At 38.4% G+C, this 15,476-nt stretch overlaps 3 protein-coding genes across 6 annotated transcripts; 1 reads left to right on the top strand and 2 right to left on the bottom strand.

The window, feature by feature from the left end:
* Positions 1-1,843: 1,843 nt before the first annotated feature.
* Positions 1,844-5,073, bottom strand: LOC137733547 (3-ketoacyl-CoA synthase 10). The gene is made up of 3 exons (XM_068472688.2): positions 4,610-5,073; positions 3,333-3,961; positions 1,844-2,748 (listed from the first exon to the last, which is right to left on the bottom strand). The coding sequence occupies exons 1-3, from the start codon at positions 5,036-5,038 to the stop codon at positions 2,181-2,183; spliced, it is 1,626 nt and encodes a 541-aa protein (XP_068328789.2). The 5' UTR covers positions 5,039-5,073; the 3' UTR covers positions 1,844-2,180.
* Positions 5,074-6,504: 1,431 nt separating this feature from the next.
* On the bottom strand, positions 6,505-10,316 carry LOC137733521 (uncharacterized). Its single transcript, XM_068472669.2, has 10 exons — positions 9,497-10,316; positions 9,264-9,407; positions 8,761-9,159; positions 8,541-8,604; positions 8,122-8,339; positions 7,912-8,025; positions 7,642-7,747; positions 7,243-7,454; positions 6,873-6,976; positions 6,505-6,758 (listed from the first exon to the last, which is right to left on the bottom strand). Exons 1-10 carry the CDS (start codon positions 10,166-10,168, stop codon positions 6,614-6,616), a joined length of 2,178 nt encoding a protein of 725 aa, XP_068328770.2. The 5' UTR covers positions 10,169-10,316; the 3' UTR covers positions 6,505-6,613.
* A 129-nt stretch (positions 10,317-10,445) lies between these two features.
* LOC137733531 (3beta-hydroxysteroid-dehydrogenase/decarboxylase) lies at positions 10,446-14,885 on the top strand. Of its 4 annotated transcripts, none has more exons than XM_068472677.2 (12): positions 10,446-10,842; positions 10,940-11,029; positions 11,218-11,351; positions 11,446-11,616; positions 11,736-11,861; positions 12,330-12,409; positions 12,540-12,738; positions 13,066-13,168; positions 13,316-13,490; positions 13,616-13,772; positions 13,920-13,986; positions 14,473-14,885. In XM_068472677.2, the coding sequence occupies exons 1-12, from the start codon at positions 10,611-10,613 to the stop codon at positions 14,613-14,615; spliced, it is 1,677 nt and encodes a 558-aa protein (XP_068328778.2). In that variant the 5' UTR covers positions 10,446-10,610; the 3' UTR covers positions 14,616-14,885. The 4 variants fall into 4 exon arrangements, with proteins under 4 accessions (XP_068328778.2, XP_068328783.2, XP_088541956.1 ...); XM_068472682.2 differs by having other exon boundaries at positions 10,490-10,842; positions 13,319-13,490; XM_088685830.1 differs by having other exon boundaries at positions 10,490-10,842; positions 13,319-13,490; positions 13,920-14,061.
* Positions 14,886-15,476: the final 591 nt, after the last annotated feature.

The following is a 15,476-nucleotide window of genomic DNA, read 5'->3' as shown; positions in this document are numbered from 1 at the left end:
CTCGTCAAGTTTCCGGCTCAGCATCGTCACAATTGTCCGATCGACATCTCTCAGCGCAGCTTGGCACATATTATCGAACCTTCCAAAGTGATTCACCATATTCTTCAAAGAATTAGCATCTGTTGTGATGGATGTGTGTTTATTAAGATGTCGAAGCCTCTTAAGCACGCTTTGTGCATCACTTAAGTCGTTTATCAAGCCCATTACACAATCAACTAGCACTGGTGTGTCGATGGTTTGTAGAGTCTTGAGCCGGGGAATGGTGTTGACAAATTTTCGGGTGTTGGTAACTTCATTGACAGTTAATGTTATGGCGTCACGAGCTTCCAGCCTCAGTCTCTCGCTCTCGGGGTCCTTATAGTGTGAACCTACTGCACCAACTACAAAAAGGGTGCTTAGAATCAAGGTGATGAGCCAAGTTTTAGTTGCCATGGTACCGTTTCAAGTGGTGGATTAGGGTTTCTGAAGCAAGTGTTGGAATAGTGTAGTAAAACTCCCGTTTTATACTATGATATGTGCGAGGTGTTAGGTTGAATAGGTGCTTTTGGCATAGCCTAAGCTTGTTGAGTATGGGAACTAATCACATAGTTGCAATAAGTGCGTGGCCTAAATTTATGCTAACAAAAAGTAGAGGCTCATAATTTCGTGCCAAAAACAAAGTCCATTACAGTTTATCATTTAGGACTTATTTGGTTGTTAGGATAAGTAGTAGGATCATATTAGTTTAATCCAATCCAATGTTTGGTAGTTAATTGTGAAGAGGGTCGCATTAGAACCGTTAGCCATAATTCCATTAAGTTGATATCAACCCAATTTCATTGGAATATTTTAGGAAAAATTCACACATTTTTTTACTATCTTTCTACGTTAAAAAACCCTATTTTTTTTTTTTTTTTGTCGAAACTTTCTATGTTAAAAACTTACCATAGTGAGATTGTGAGGTCACTTAATAGCTAGGGTTCTCATTTGTTATTTTGTTTCAAGCCTATTTTACCCTCTATATTTTATTTTATTTTGTCCATCATCTTTCTAATTTAATGTTATTTATGTGGAACAAATTAATTTTTTTAGCTTAAAATTTTTTATATTTAAATCTTATATATGGATAATGTGGATGAGCTTAATATCGAATGTGTAGGTATATTGTCCGCAAAATACTTTGTTTTTTTTGGTGGTAATGTGGATGACTTTGATACCAAATCTATTGGTAATGTCGATATATAGGTTTTGAAACCTATCGTGGAGGTGATGTAGATAAGATTTGCTCACCTCCGTAAGGTTTCAATTGACCATGTGTTAATGATTTTTAGGTTTTGTTTTGTTTAAGAGATATTTTATTCTACCTCAACAATAGGTTTATGACCGATAAATTGTTTCTTATGTATTCAAGTATTTATGGCCGCAATTGCAACCTTTCAACATTAAACCCTAACAAAGTAAATGCAACGGACATTATTAGTTACAAAAATATTTAATTTGGGTTTTCTCTAAAATACGGGCTGTTGACTGGGTCTACATCAAAAGACTCCTTTTATTATGTAGGTATGTTTACTTGCTGAGAATATAAATTGAGATAACTCATTTGTAATCAAATATCTTAAAATTAAAATCATATCAAGTAGAAAAACTAGTTAATCTTATTCTTTTTCCTTCATCTATTTCTATGTTCTCTTATTCCTTCATTCTCCAATTTTTATTAAGCAAACATAATTTTTTTAACGGTAAGGCTTCGTATGTTGAACACTTGAAGGGTATTGACAGCTTGTTAGAAAAAGTACGTTAATTAAATTGTAGAACTGACTATAATACTTAATGCATGCAAAAATAGAACTCAGAAGTAAACTTTATCACAATAATTCAAGGTTTGCATATTCTCCAAATTACTATCTGAAAATCTTTGCAGCAGTGCAAAAATAACACTGATCCACAAAGAAATGCAGAAGTACTGCAAGCCTATAAACATTCAAATACTTACAAATTAAACACTTTACAAATTAAGAATCCTCACTTGCCAATATCATAATTAATTTCGGTTAAAAAAAAGGTAATTTGAAAAACAAAAACAAAAGCAAATTAAAAGAAAAGGGAAACTTATGAGAGTCACTCCAGCATTTTCACCAGATAAATACATTAATACAACCCTAGGCCTCCTCTCTTTAGCATGCATCTCCAAGTTTAGCTTAGAGATTCACAGGGTATTTTTCAATGCAGTCAAGCCATGGATTCCTCGAGGACTTCCTAACGTGGCGCATCGACCGCCAAACGATGCTGTTGCATTTGAATCCAGAACCAAATGACAACTGCCAAACCCTATCTCCTCTCTTCACCTTCTCTTTTGCTTCCAAATAAGCCAACTCATACCATATGCTGCTGCTCGACGTGTTTCCAAAGCGGTGTAGCGTCATCCTAGAGGCCTCCATGTTTTCCTCACTCAGCTCGAGGTTCCTCTGCAGCTCGTCGAGCACAGTCTTGCTCGCTGCATGCACACAAAAGCGCTCGAAAGCCAGCTTGAAGTCCGGAATGTAGGGTCTCTTGCGTGACGCTAAAGATAACTCCGAAGTGCCTCCCCTGGAAAACAGGTGCCTTGAAACTAATGTGGCAAAGAAGAGGAGCTGCTCAGAGAAAGGCAGCACTAACGGCCCCAATGTGGTGATGTTGGTTTTCAAGGCATCACCACCAATTTCAATTAGGTCTTTGCTGATCTTCAGCCCCTTCAATCTTTGTTCATCTTCCTCTTGGTACACGCACCTGTTGCATCACATGTTGTGGTTAGGTCAAAACCTAAAAAGGTTAATTCACACTTCACCTATCTAATCAAATAAATTAAGGTGTATATACGTAATTTTTATTGGGGAATACCAATTTAATTATATGTTTTTAACATAGTCGAAATCAGCCAATACAATATTTACCAAATGTTGATCAAATCTTTATAATATATGAATATTATAAATTGGTACCCGATACCATACATTTCTTTCTTAGTACGTCCAAAAGCGGATTCCTCTCCTTTTGTAATGTCATCTAATTCTTACCCAAAAATGATTAATATATTGAACCAAAATATTATCTGTCATGATTAATATATTGAACCAAAATATTATCTGTCACGGGCCAAGTTCAAGTTCAACCACACCTGTTAATAGTGCATGGACCACTTTTGTGACATGCAGATCCAAATCTCTAAACCTCTATCATTTTTTAGGACGAAAGATTAATTAGTTTATGGGACTTGGGTCTCAAATTTCAAAGCTTCTATTAAAATGTATTATGACTTGTGATGCAAGTGTAAAAACAAATTAATCAGAGCAAGACAAATAAATTTGATAAACCTGAAACTCCGATCATCAGCGCCTTTATGTGTCCGAACAATGTGTTCCAGCCGGTACTTGGCACGGTGATAATCGCGGCGGCGATTGGACAGCAACACAGCGGAGCATCCCATTCTAAAAAAGCAATTCGGAATGAGCATGGACCTGTCATTACCAGGGTACCAATTATACCCCACACTCTCAGTACTCACCACAACAGCATAATTATTAGGGTTGGCTTGAAGCATGTCTCTAGCCAGATCAACGGCTATGATTCCGGCACTGCACCCCATTCCACCCAAATTGTAGCTCAAAATGTTGCCTCTCATTTTGTAGTGATTTATGATCATTGCAGACAATGAGGGTGTGGGATTGAAGATGCTACAATTTACTACTAGGACTCCTACGTCCTTCGGACGGACCCTAGTCTTTTCAAAGAGCTCGTCGAGTGCCCCAAACATGACCATTGAGGCCTCAGCTCGGCCTTCTTTCATGGTTGCCGTGTTTTCAGTCGACATGATAACGGATTTTGGGATGCAGGTCTCGTCTCCTAAGCCTGATGAATTTAGAATTCTCTTTTGGAATTCTAGGCTCGCCTCGTCGAATTTGCCCGATTTTCTTGCTACCTCTATGAATTGTTCCTTAGAGACCTAATTAAGAATATCACAAAGTAACATGTACTCACAAATTACTTTCATTTGCAGCAATAAATAAATTGCGCGCATCCCCCTTAATTGCAATTCAATCATTTAATTTGAGATTACCCAATTTACAAATGACCAAGGACATAAAAAAAACACCATATATCCCATGTATTTCTTTTGAAATATATAGCTACCAGCTAGAGAACACAATAGATTCATCTCAACTACAATTACAAAACACATTTTTTTTTTAAATTTATTAAGGAAAAAAATAAGCTAATTATGGAAATAAAAGTTAAATATTCTGACAGGTGTAGTGAAATTTAGTATTTGCTTTAATTATTAGAGATTTAAAGTTCAAGTCTCGTGAATATGTCAAATGAAGAAAAATCAAATCCAAAAATGTTTTCCCATATCAAAAAACAAGTTAAACCAAAAAACATAAGATCAACAAAAAAAAAAAAAACACAAATACAAGAATGTTTTAATTAATGATTACAACTTGTCACCATACATAATCAACAAAACCATGAAAGATTAGATGTTGAAATTAAGTCGTCAAAGTCATATATTATATACACATACATGGAAAACCAATGCAAATAAGTCATTGAAAAAGTTACCAATTAATCCATTAATTAAATAAAAACCTACCTTAAGATCGTCATTAGGCCGAAAACAAGCGAAATCAACGAGGTAGATGGATCGAGGGCGTGACATGAAGTAAACAGACAAAGTGAACACAAAAACACCAAAGAACCCTAGCACGGTTGCTAGGTCATAACGTGCATCATCCCAAAGCTTCTTCCACAGCTCCTCCCTACTCAAACTTCCCACCTCAGCACTAAAAACCAGCACAAGCACAGGGATGGTGGCCAAGTATATGGCATGGTTGATGAGGTGGTGGTACCCCAACTTCACATATTTTAGGTTTACGGAATGTAAAAAGTCCGGCAGCCGCCTGCGCACTCTAACGGAGAACGTGAGGGAGCCAGCATTGGGGCCGGACGACTCAACCCCACAGTTGACGATCTCGGTGGACAGGAGATCTTGCTCACTGGCCATGGTGGGTGGGATTGGCATGGACTGGATTGGATTGGATTGTGAGAGAGATGAAAGGAGTGTTAATATATATATGAGCATCAAAAGTGGTGGGTGGAAAATAGTTAATGCAAACACCAACTAGAACCAACTCGAACAACCATTAGTTGAGAGCTTTTAAGAGTTTTGAATTCCTTTTTCTTTTTTTCTTTTTTTTCTTTTTTACAATAATGGAATGGAATTTTTGGGGTGTGCAATTCCAAGTCTTCTTCTTCTTGGTTTTCTCTATTTTGTAAAAAAATTTGATAAACTCTCTTTTTTTTTTTTTTTGGTGAACATGGAAAATTAATTGGTTCTGGTTATGGATGATGCGAGTGATAGTGTCACACACTTTGTTCTGTTTCTTGTGAATATGAATGAGTCCAAAGCAAAGGAAACTTAAAGAAGGTAGTTGAGGGAAGGGGGCGTTTGCCCTTCAAGGCCATTAGCTGGCTTCACCAAAGGAGATGCTTTTAAGTGTACCGGTAATCAGGCCGTGTTCTTGGTACATCGGAAAATCTTTTCAAAGAAAAGGCTTGTTATTTTATTCATCTACCATGGTCATCACCATTTAATTATATTTATTTGTGGTACAAGAAGTTAATGGAATGCTTAATTAGTGAAGTCCTCTTTACAACTGTTAATATCGATGGGAAAAATCACAGAAAATGACTCTTCATGTATCACTTGTTAATGTCGAGACTCGAGTGTAATATTAATAATAGTCAGATGCAATAACAGTTTAGTATGGAGAATTGCATCTTCAAAATGTAGTTTTAAGAGGCTTATTCGTGAAGAATTCAATTACTAGACTCGACAAAAAAAAAAGAAGAAGAGGAATATGGATTAAGTTTGCTGAAGATGCTCATTCGGTTGGATAACTCACTTGTTCTTCCTTCAAATGGGGCAACGATATTAATGTGTTGATCAAAATTCTTTGGTGCTGCGTCTCAATCTGTATTTAATATTGGTAGTCAATGAGGAAAGTCGGCAGGTCATTTCATACATTAGCAAAGTTCTACCTTAAAAACACTTTGAGTGATATCATCACGTTATTATTTGGTGTTATTAAGTTACGTGTTGCAATATAAATTGACAGAGAATTTATTTGAAAGTGATTGTCTCATTATTATGTGATATTAATAATTTATTCATGTTATTACAGGTGAATCTATTTATTAACACTATATTCTAAGTCCAAAACATATTAAACATGTCATCCATCCATGTTGTAACATTTAGATTAATAACTTGACGTGGAGGTGTGATTTCACATCAAACAATTTCTCATATTTTACGTAGTATTAATATATAAACCACATTATAATACAAGTTGACCGTAATACCACGACTATGTAATTGGGGGATAATCACAACGAAGACTCCGAATTATGACTTGTCTTGAATGCTAGAACTAACACTAACTGTTGGAAGTTTCCCTACCGTCAACCTCTATTACGTATGGGACCTTTGCACAACCAGAAGTTCCATTATTACAACCCTAATACAAATCACGTTATCCATTATTATTGAGGGTAAAATTACAAAAGTTGTAAAGTTAGTAAAATAAATAAAAATTTAAGATGACAACAGAGAAACCATGGCCTTGGCAGAATCTGGTCCGTGATTATTCACACTAGGTATTATTTCCACTGGAGAAACAAGCTTCACAAACTCTCTGAGTTCTGTAAAGCTGGAATGCTCGCTGTATGGCACCTCATACCTGCAGTGCAAGAGGAGAAAGCGGGAGTGCGAGAATCACTACTCTATAATGTTTGATATGGTCAAAAGTTTCATCTAAGGCAATTTAGTATTGTAGCAGAGGAGGAAATGTCACCTTATAACGGTACCCTGCTGTGATCTTCTTCCCGGGGACTTCTTCTTTCCTTTACCAAAAGTCCAACCAGTTGGAGAGAAAGCAACGATAAGGCTGAATCGACTCTGAGAGTTAAAGAACAAAGGAATTAGTTAAGCACTTCGAAACTTCAGTCTTGCCCTTGGCCTAATATGAAGTGGAATTCGAGTCCATGGAAAGGGTAGCTTAATCGAGAAATGTAAGTTCATGATACGATGCTACTTCGCAAATCTCAGAGAGTCAGAAATTTCATTATATATCTACATGAGTTACATTATTCTTTGAAAACACATTTCTCTGGATATGTCTACATACCAAGGTAACATAATAAGGAAAAGGGTAAATCCCTCACCGAGTATTGATTGGAAATATGCTTCAGTCGCTTGAAGCTTGCAAGTGTCCACATAGGGACCACATGGATATGGCTTTCCTGTTCGTTTAATGTAAACCACTGCATATCTTCTTCAGGAAAATCCAAGCATTTTAAAGTATGCAGCTTTCCTGCATTAACATAAATCTTTTTCCGGAGCACACGAGCAACCTCCAAAAAAAGTCGTTCCTTTCCTGTTGCAAAATGGAGATAAAACACATGGATGGGAAGAGAGAAATAAATGAGCTGGGGGTTAAAGAGATAACAGAAAGGAAATGCAATGACCACTTTATGGAGTAATCCAATGATATAGAGCAACACATTGGAATGGATATGTAAAAGCAAAAGGGAGATAGAAACGAGATAAGCAGTGAACTCTACCAATAGTGTAGCTGCCGATCAGAAATAGAGTTTTAGGGTTGAAAGTTTCAGCTTGAATGGCATCAATGACGAACTGTATTACAGCCTCCTGCTTTGGAAAATCATACTGCAAAACATAATGAAATGAGAGTAAACGTTCCTTCGCTTCTAAATTTGTATTATGCAGTATATACTTTCCAACAACAAAATGATGAGCAATCTATTTTCTAAGGGGATAAAGGAAAGACATGAACTTCATAACATATGCCGTATTCTATGTGTCAGGCTCACCTGTGGATTACAATAAGTGGTATCAAGGATGAGAGTATGGATAGAACATGTTTGCAAAAAAGACATGCTTGCTGCGCTGTCGCTATAGCGAAAGTCCCCTGTATGCAGAACAGCCTAGATACGCATGGAATCGGGACCGTTATCCAACAAACATAGAAAAGAAAACAAGAATACTATGGAGTGAGGTTAGAAGGTAAGTTTGGACCGCACCTTACCGTCGGGTGGTTCGAAAAGTATAATTATCGAACCAGGACAGTGGTTTGCATCCAAGCAGGTCACATTAATACCAGAAATATTCATCTTTTGGTTGACGGGTACAACCTGTATACTGTCCCATGGAATGCCAATCTTCATATTTACAAGCTTAGCTGTGATGGAGGAGCAATAAATCTTTCCGTGACAGAAGGACTTCGTTAGACCTTGATAATCTGCAGTAACAAATGCAATCATATCAAATCAGATAACTTTGACCCAAAAATGTCTGCAAATAACTAGCCCTATGTAGTAGCTGCCATCATTCCAAATGGGGTACATTTCCGGACTAACATCATTCCAAATGAGGTACGTTTCCGGACTAACAAGCAAGATTAAATACAAGTTTTAAATGGAAAAAGAAAAAGCATTCTTACGATCCATATGAAAGTGAGTTAGAAACCAATGCGAACAATCCCGTCTAAGATATTTGAAAGCGTCCTGCAAATGGGAACAAATGAACTTGTCAGAAAATCAGCCTCAGGCTTATAAATGAAGAGGATGAAAACACCATAACTTATCCTAAAGCTGAAGAGCAATACATACTAAAAAGTGTAGTACACAGTGACATTCACAATCGCTTGCAAGGTCACTTACCACTCGAAATGGTGTTCCTGGTATGCAACACCACGAGGGAATATCCCTGAGTTTCCGATTTGTGGCATTATTGTTTTCCACACCACGTTTCTGACCAGAACGTGGCACCCGTTTTTCGACCCTTCGCTGTTCTCTAGAGGTGGTGGAAACTTGCTTCCTAGCAGCTCCAAATCCCTGGAAGTAATCTGTGATCAATTTGTTTGCAGCTGTTTTACTAACATCATTAACTGGTGCTTCTGAAGTATCATTGGGCATATCGACTCCATTGGCTCTCCTTTTTCTTGGTTGTGCTTCAGTTGAACTACTAGTAGTAGTAGTGGCACCTTCTCTAAGTTGAGCAAGGGCATGCACAATCTTCTTCCGCGGACCAAGTGCAGTAATGCCTATGCTAAACAAATCCTTCACAGCAAATAAAAACCAACAAGAAAGAGTAATTCAATCAAAATCCAAATCAAGTCACCAAAAGGGTGAGTTAATAGGCAGACATATCCTACGTTCTATACCTCTTCTGTGAGCCATTGTAGAGTGTCCCAATCAATCTCTTCTTGAACAAAAACATCCTTGTACTTCTCTAATCCCAGGCTGCGCAGCCACTCAAGAACTTGCCCGGAATTTTGATGCCCCCTTTCCTCATCAGGAAACGGAGCCTGCTCCAAGAAAAACACCCCACACTACCACAATCAGCATTCTCAATCAATAGCCAAAATCTTCAAAAAGATTAATACTTTATACTTACGTCTTGAGCTTGAACTTCCTCTTCGTCAAGACACTCATTGCTATGGACCTGCCTCTCTTCGTCGCTCAAATCCGAAATGTCAGCCCCACACAGAGGACACAGCACCAAACCCCCATTTTCGTCCTCCACAATTCCAAACCCTTCCTCCATTCCATTGACGCCAACACTCTCTCCTCCTGCTCGATTGCACAGCTTCAGCAGCACATCGAGCTCCTCAAAATCCTGGCTTTCGCCATCACCCGAACCGAAATCCCAATCGGGTCGAGGCTTGATTAACCTAGATTCGATTGAATTGCACAGATATCCCCCTTTTGATTTCAACCCCTTTTCGTTTTCCTTTTCCTCGTCAACGCACGCAGAAGAAGAAGCGAGACCGCCACCGTCGAGTGTCCCGCAATCGAAGCTTGTGGGTATCGAATCCAAGCTGCAGTCCTCGAAAATCGAGGATTTGAAACCCTGGGTCTGCTCCAAAGTCGAGTCTTTGCTGCCGAAACAATTGGGGGGAATGTTCTCCTTGCCGCGATAGATGGGTTTGGAGCGCTTCTGCTTTTTGGAAGGCTTGGGAGCTGTGGCTGTTTGGGTGAGTGGGATCTGAAAGTCGTCGTCGTCAGCGGCGGCGGCGATCATTGAGTTGAATCTGGTGGAAGAGAAAGGCTGCGACTTTGAGGACATGTTTTGCTCCTCTTCTCCGTTGAGTATTCTGTGCCGATCACTGCTCTCACTCCGTCGAGAGAATGAGTGGTTCTCTGTAATCTGCCAGTGAATGTAATGTGGAAGCAGAAAAGCTGAAGAGGAATTACTTTTGGGGGGAGCAATTTGAAATTTGTTTGGAGCAACGGAAATGGGAGGGAAAAGCAAGCAAATTTGGGTCAAAAGCTATTATTGGGCCCAGCAGAAAAGCCCAAATTAATTTTTTAGCTAAGCCCAAACCAAAGCCCAAGCTTCTGTTGGGCAGATTGGCGGGTGTAACCGTCAGCTAGATTCCTCTGGTTTTCCATCTCACTCCCACCGTAAATTTCTGTCCACCTTCTTTGCTGACTATCTCACACAGTGACACTTCCACTCTCCCATCCTCGTTGCCTTCACCTCCACCGATCGCCGCCATCTTCCTGCCATGTCAGGCGACGAAAAATGGTGCGTGGTCACCGGAGGCCGAGGCTTCGCGGCGCGCCACTTGGTCCAGATGCTGATCCGATACGATGTGTTCCGGGTCAGAATCGCCGACCTCGGCTCCACCGTTGATCTAGAAGCTTCCGAAGAAAACGGCATTCTAGCCGAAGCCCTGAGCACCGGTCGCGCCCAGTACGTGTCCCTCGACCTCCGCAGCAAGAGCCAAGTTCTTCAAGGTCAGCTTTGTTTCTCTCTCAGTCTTGAGTTTGCATCAATGGCGGCTGATTTGGTGTGCGTGATTTGATTTTCTGCGTTATGCATTCAATCTTGTAGCGTTACAAGGCGCGGAGGTTGTGTTCCACATGGCGGCTGCAAATTCGTCCATCAACAATTACAAGCTCCACCACTCGGTCAATGTAGAAGGTATACAATCCGAATTGTGCTTTTTTTGCTTCTTGTTTTTGATAAGTTCAGTTTTTAGTTTAGTAAATAATTTCGTAGTTCGGGTTTAATCAATGGATATGATTGATGCTTGATCCTTGGGGTTCTTTTGGGGTTTTATGCAAAGTTTTATTTTTTTTCTTTTGAAACTATGCTTTGATTTTGTTCAGGAACTCAGAATGTGATTGATGCTTGTACTGAGTTCAAAGTAAAGAGACTAATCTATACTAGCTCCCCGAGTGTTGTTTTCGATGGGATTCATGGGATTATTGACGGGGATGAGTCTTTGCCATATCCACCTAAGGTACTAGTATTTCCTAATGTATTTACAGTGATGCAAGAATGTGTGTGGATGCAATTTTAATTACGGAATTGTTGCACGTTGTAACTTATTTCAGCACAATGATTTCTATTCTGCAACGAAAGCCCAAGGAGAAGAATTGGTCATCAAGGCAAATGGTGTTAAGGGGCTTCTCACCTGTTGCATTCGCCCTAGCAGCATCTTTGGACCTGGTGATAGGTTGCTGGTTCCGTCATTGGTTGTTGCCGCCAGGGCAGGGGTATCCAAGGTAAGGAAGTTGGTGGTCCCAGTTACTTTAGTCTTGCATCTCCCTTACGCCATTATCAGCTAAGTCCTTTCACGATATATGATGCTCATTGTTTTCTCCTCTTTTTTTCAATTGAACAGTTCATCATTGGTGATGGCAGCAACATTTATGATTTCACATATGTTGAAAATGTGGCGCACGCGCATATATGTGCAGAGCGAGCTCTTGCATCAGAAGGGACAGTTGCAGATAAAGCTGCAGGGCAGGTACCAATATATTATTAAGTTTTTTGACACCTGAGATAAATACAAGATAGGGTGGGTGGTGTTAAGTATAAATGTATAATAGATGATGAAATAAAGAGAGGATTGAATTATTCAACCGCCATGATTTATTTAGTACCACAAGAAAGATTTATTGGATACTGGTTTGATACATGTTCTGAAGTTCACGGGAGATGTAAGCTTTCTGGGGAAATAAACTTTCAAAGTTGCATTGAATAATCTGACAGTACATGTAATATAAACTGATGTTAAGAGAAGAAAAACAAATATAAAAGCATCTTTTCTACTGAGTCATTCCTTCACGTTTTGATACCTTAGATTTGCTCTAAAACATGGGATAGTCATGCTTTTGAAACTTACTTTGCATGTCTGATTGATGTCAAGCTAAACTATATGGAGACAGATTGTGGCATTTCTAGCTAAAAGCCTAAAATAGTACTGCTTTTGCAGGCATATTTTATAACCAATATGGAACCTATCAAGTTTTGGGAGTTTGTTTCACTTATTGTAGAAGGTCTTGGCTATGAAAGGTAATTCCTTTTCGTAATCCTTTCATTTTAAGGAGACCTTAAATGTAATCACTGTACTCCTCAATGCCTAATATAGTGATTGTTCAATGTCCATTCTCTTTTGTTTTCCCTGAATGAATGTCGTTTGCAGGCCAAGAATAAAAATCCCTGCCTTTGTTGTGATGCCAATTGCACATATGGTGGAGTTGACATATAAGCTGTTAGGCCCATATGGGATGAAGCTTCCACAGTTGACGCCTTCGAGAATTAGACTCCTCTCTTGCACCCGATCTTTTAAGTGTTCGAAAGCACAGGATCGAATCAGCTACACACCCATCGTATCACTTCAGGTTCAGTATTTTTTCATAAAAAGAGTGATAAGTCCTTTGTTTAATAACTTAATTCAAGAGAGTTGCACTTAGCACTCCAGTTGGCAGAGCATACAACATTTATATTTTTCTCTTTCACACCTTCGCGCCTTGAACATTTGAACCTGTGATTAGGATGTTGTTTGTGCTATATACAAATACAGAATGTGTAGTTAAACTTATATCTCTTATTGGTGAGCACTTAGGAATTAAAAAGGTCTAAGCACTCTTATCGTGTCATTGTACATTTTGTGTTCAAATTCTAGATAAGGTGCTTTCTTGTGACACAGTGCTATTTACTTTCTTCAGGATGGTCTGAAGAGGACAATTGATGCATACCCACATTTGAGGGCTGAACATCGACCGAAAAGAGGACCATCTAAAGCGTCAATATATCTTGGAAGTGGAAGGGGTACGAATCCTCAGTTTCTACTCATCTTACTTTGATGTTTCTTATATGTTAACTAAAATCAGGCATAATGACATCCTTATGATTGACTCAGTATGTGCGAAATAACAGTATATGTGCACTTATGTATTGCACTTGTGGTTTTGACAGTAGCTGACACATTACTCTGGAAGGATAAAAAACAGACGTTGAAGGCGTTAATTGTTTTGATTGCAATCTACTACAACTTCATTGTACCTGAATCTACAATTATTACTATGCTTTCAAAGGTTCTCCTGGTAGCTTCAGTATTTGTGTTCACTCATGCTGGTTTACCTGAAAAGATGTATGGCCTATGCCCTTCTTGTATTCATATTCATTAGCTTCTCTGTTTGAAAACTGCTGTTTTCCTCAGCTTTCATTATTAAGTGAAACTGACTACTAACTACAAACAAAATTTCACTGCTCCAGATTAGGATACAAAATTGAGAAGCTTCAGTCATCACATTTCCGTTTATCAGAAGAGACGTCGCAACAAATTGCCAAGTCTCTGGCTTCATCATGGAATGCATCTGTTAAAACTTTGAAATCTCTTGCCAAGGGATATGACGGGATATTGTTCCTTAAGGTATTTCTGCGCCGTTCCCATCTTCTTTTGTGCTTCCAGCTGTATATTATTTTCACGGAAGAGGTGCAGAATGCACATGCTAGTAAGTTATAGAGTTGCATCTCGCTTCCTTTGACGTTTACTTTATATTTACTGGTGATGTTGTAGGTTGTTCTCACCCTATTGGTTCTTAGCTTCCTTGGAGCGTTTTCACTTCAGAACTTATATGTTATAGGTATCTCTCCTCCATTTCACTCACTCACAGAATTCAAGGCATCGGGAGTTCATTTGAACTTTGAATAATATTAAGGTCTGACATTCTGAAAGTCTGTCCAATTTTATATAGAAAATCATTAAAATTCATGCACAAAATGGTAGGAACTTCGGGAGTCTGAAAAATTGGTTTGGGTAATTAATGAACAAACCAATGTTTAGGACATTTAATTTATAGTATTTAAATTTCTTCCAATTTCCTGTTTTTGGAAGAAACTGTTGGTACTAGTCTCAGCCTCTCAGCTTGATATGGTGTAAATTTTAAAGAACCCATCATTTTATATTCTTACACCCTATATTTCAGCCGCGTACGGACTTGATTGGATTGGTGACGGAGTACTCTTGTATTCCATTGGACCGGCATTACTCATTCTTTTAGTAATTGCATCAATAAGGTCGATTTTGCCCCACCTTGACCCTTAGTTTCTTTGTTCTCTTATTGTTCCAGGAGTTCCCGCTGCCTTCATAGTTTTCTACGTGTACGAGAAGGAGGAGCAAAAAATTGATGACATGGTCCTAGAAGCTCTCTCTCGTGGACGCAAATTGAAATCTGATGTCAAAAAGTTCTGTACATCCAAGAAGATTGAGTGACCGACTGCTGATAGCTACCTGCCACTGCTTGCCTGAGAATTGATATAGAATTGCGGTGTTTGATACGATTGTTGTGCCCTATATTCTCTTCTTTTTCTTCAACCGGAACATCCCTAAAAATATAAGAAACGAAGAAAGGTCCCATTTGATTTATTTTTTGTAACTAGATTGTATGATTTTGTATATTGCTCTAGTTTCTCGCTATTTTTGACTAATTTTTAAACTTTTAACTCTACCCAACGTTATATTTAGTTTCTTGTTCATTGTTCTCTTATTTATTTGGTTGCATGTTACATCTCTAAACTTAATTTCATATTAGAGTTTAGTTAATAAAAAATTAAAGTGACAGCTTTTTGGTGACCCAAAGCCAAAGGTGTCATTTAATTCATGGGAAATGATTGACGTCAGAAACGACAGCTATTGACTTTTCAATAAAATGTCCACATTGTGTTTTTTCAATTGTGGTACCATTTGGCCATTGCGATGCATTGTGCTTAAGTTTTTATATACAATTTTGTGATATCCCCCACCAAGTTCCAATGTCGAAATTTAGGTAAGGGATTAAAACTCAGCTGCGAGGAGACTGATATATTATCTAAATGTTTAGTGTCAAAAACAAGTTATTTAGGTAAAAGATTCAAACTCAGGTGCAAATAGGCAAGTATATTGTTTTGATTAAGTGACTTAACTTATATATTTGCATATCAAGAAAGTTAAACACTAACATGGTATGAAAATTGTTATTAACGCTTGGTAATCGTCCTGCCCTTTGCAACCATCTTGCCCTTTTTTCTAATAAACAAAGGTAAAGAGATGGAGGAGTTTGTACGATAACTATTTTGAAGTGCTAATAATTAGAGA

This window comes from Pyrus communis, chromosome 15, assembly GCF_041283825.1.
Source record: "Pyrus communis isolate YQ-2024b chromosome 15, ASM4128382v1, whole genome shotgun sequence".
In the NCBI taxonomy this organism is placed as follows: domain Eukaryota; kingdom Viridiplantae; phylum Streptophyta; class Magnoliopsida; order Rosales; family Rosaceae; genus Pyrus; species Pyrus communis.
The sequence above is the reverse complement of the archived record's forward strand: the minus strand, read 5'-3'. Positions and strand labels throughout refer to the sequence as shown.

Excerpts from the sequence above, each read along its gene's own strand:
- LOC137733531 (XM_068472677.2), top strand. The coding sequence starts at position 10,611 with ATGTCAGGCGACGAAAAATGGTGCGTGGTCACCGGAGGCCGAGGCTTC. Across the intron at positions 13,773-13,919 it reads ACGGGATATTGTTCCTTAAG|GTTGTTCTCACCCTATTGGT; the intron begins GTATTTCTGCGC and ends GTGATGTTGTAG. Across the intron at positions 13,987-14,472 it reads TCAGAACTTATATGTTATAG|GAGTTCCCGCTGCCTTCATA; the intron begins GTATCTCTCCTC and ends TTATTGTTCCAG.
- LOC137733547 (XM_068472688.2), bottom strand. The coding sequence starts at position 5,038 with ATGCCAATCCCACCCACCATGGCCAGTGAGCAAGATCTCCTGTCCACC. Across the intron at positions 3,962-4,609 it reads GGCCTAATGACGATCTTAAG|GTCTCTAAGGAACAATTCAT; the intron begins GTAGGTTTTTAT and ends ATTCTTAATTAG. Across the intron at positions 2,749-3,332 it reads GCTGATGATCGGAGTTTCAG|GTGCGTGTACCAAGAGGAAG; the intron begins GTTTATCAAATT and ends GTGATGCAACAG.
- LOC137733521 (XM_068472669.2), bottom strand. The coding sequence starts at position 10,168 with ATGTCCTCAAAGTCGCAGCCTTTCTCTTCCACCAGATTCAACTCAATG. Across the intron at positions 9,160-9,263 it reads TACAATGGCTCACAGAAGAG|GATTTGTTTAGCATAGGCAT; the intron begins GTATAGAACGTA and ends TTTGCTGTGAAG. Across the intron at positions 7,455-7,641 it reads GATCGGCAGCTACACTATTG|GAAAGGAACGACTTTTTTTG; the intron begins GTAGAGTTCACT and ends ATTTTGCAACAG.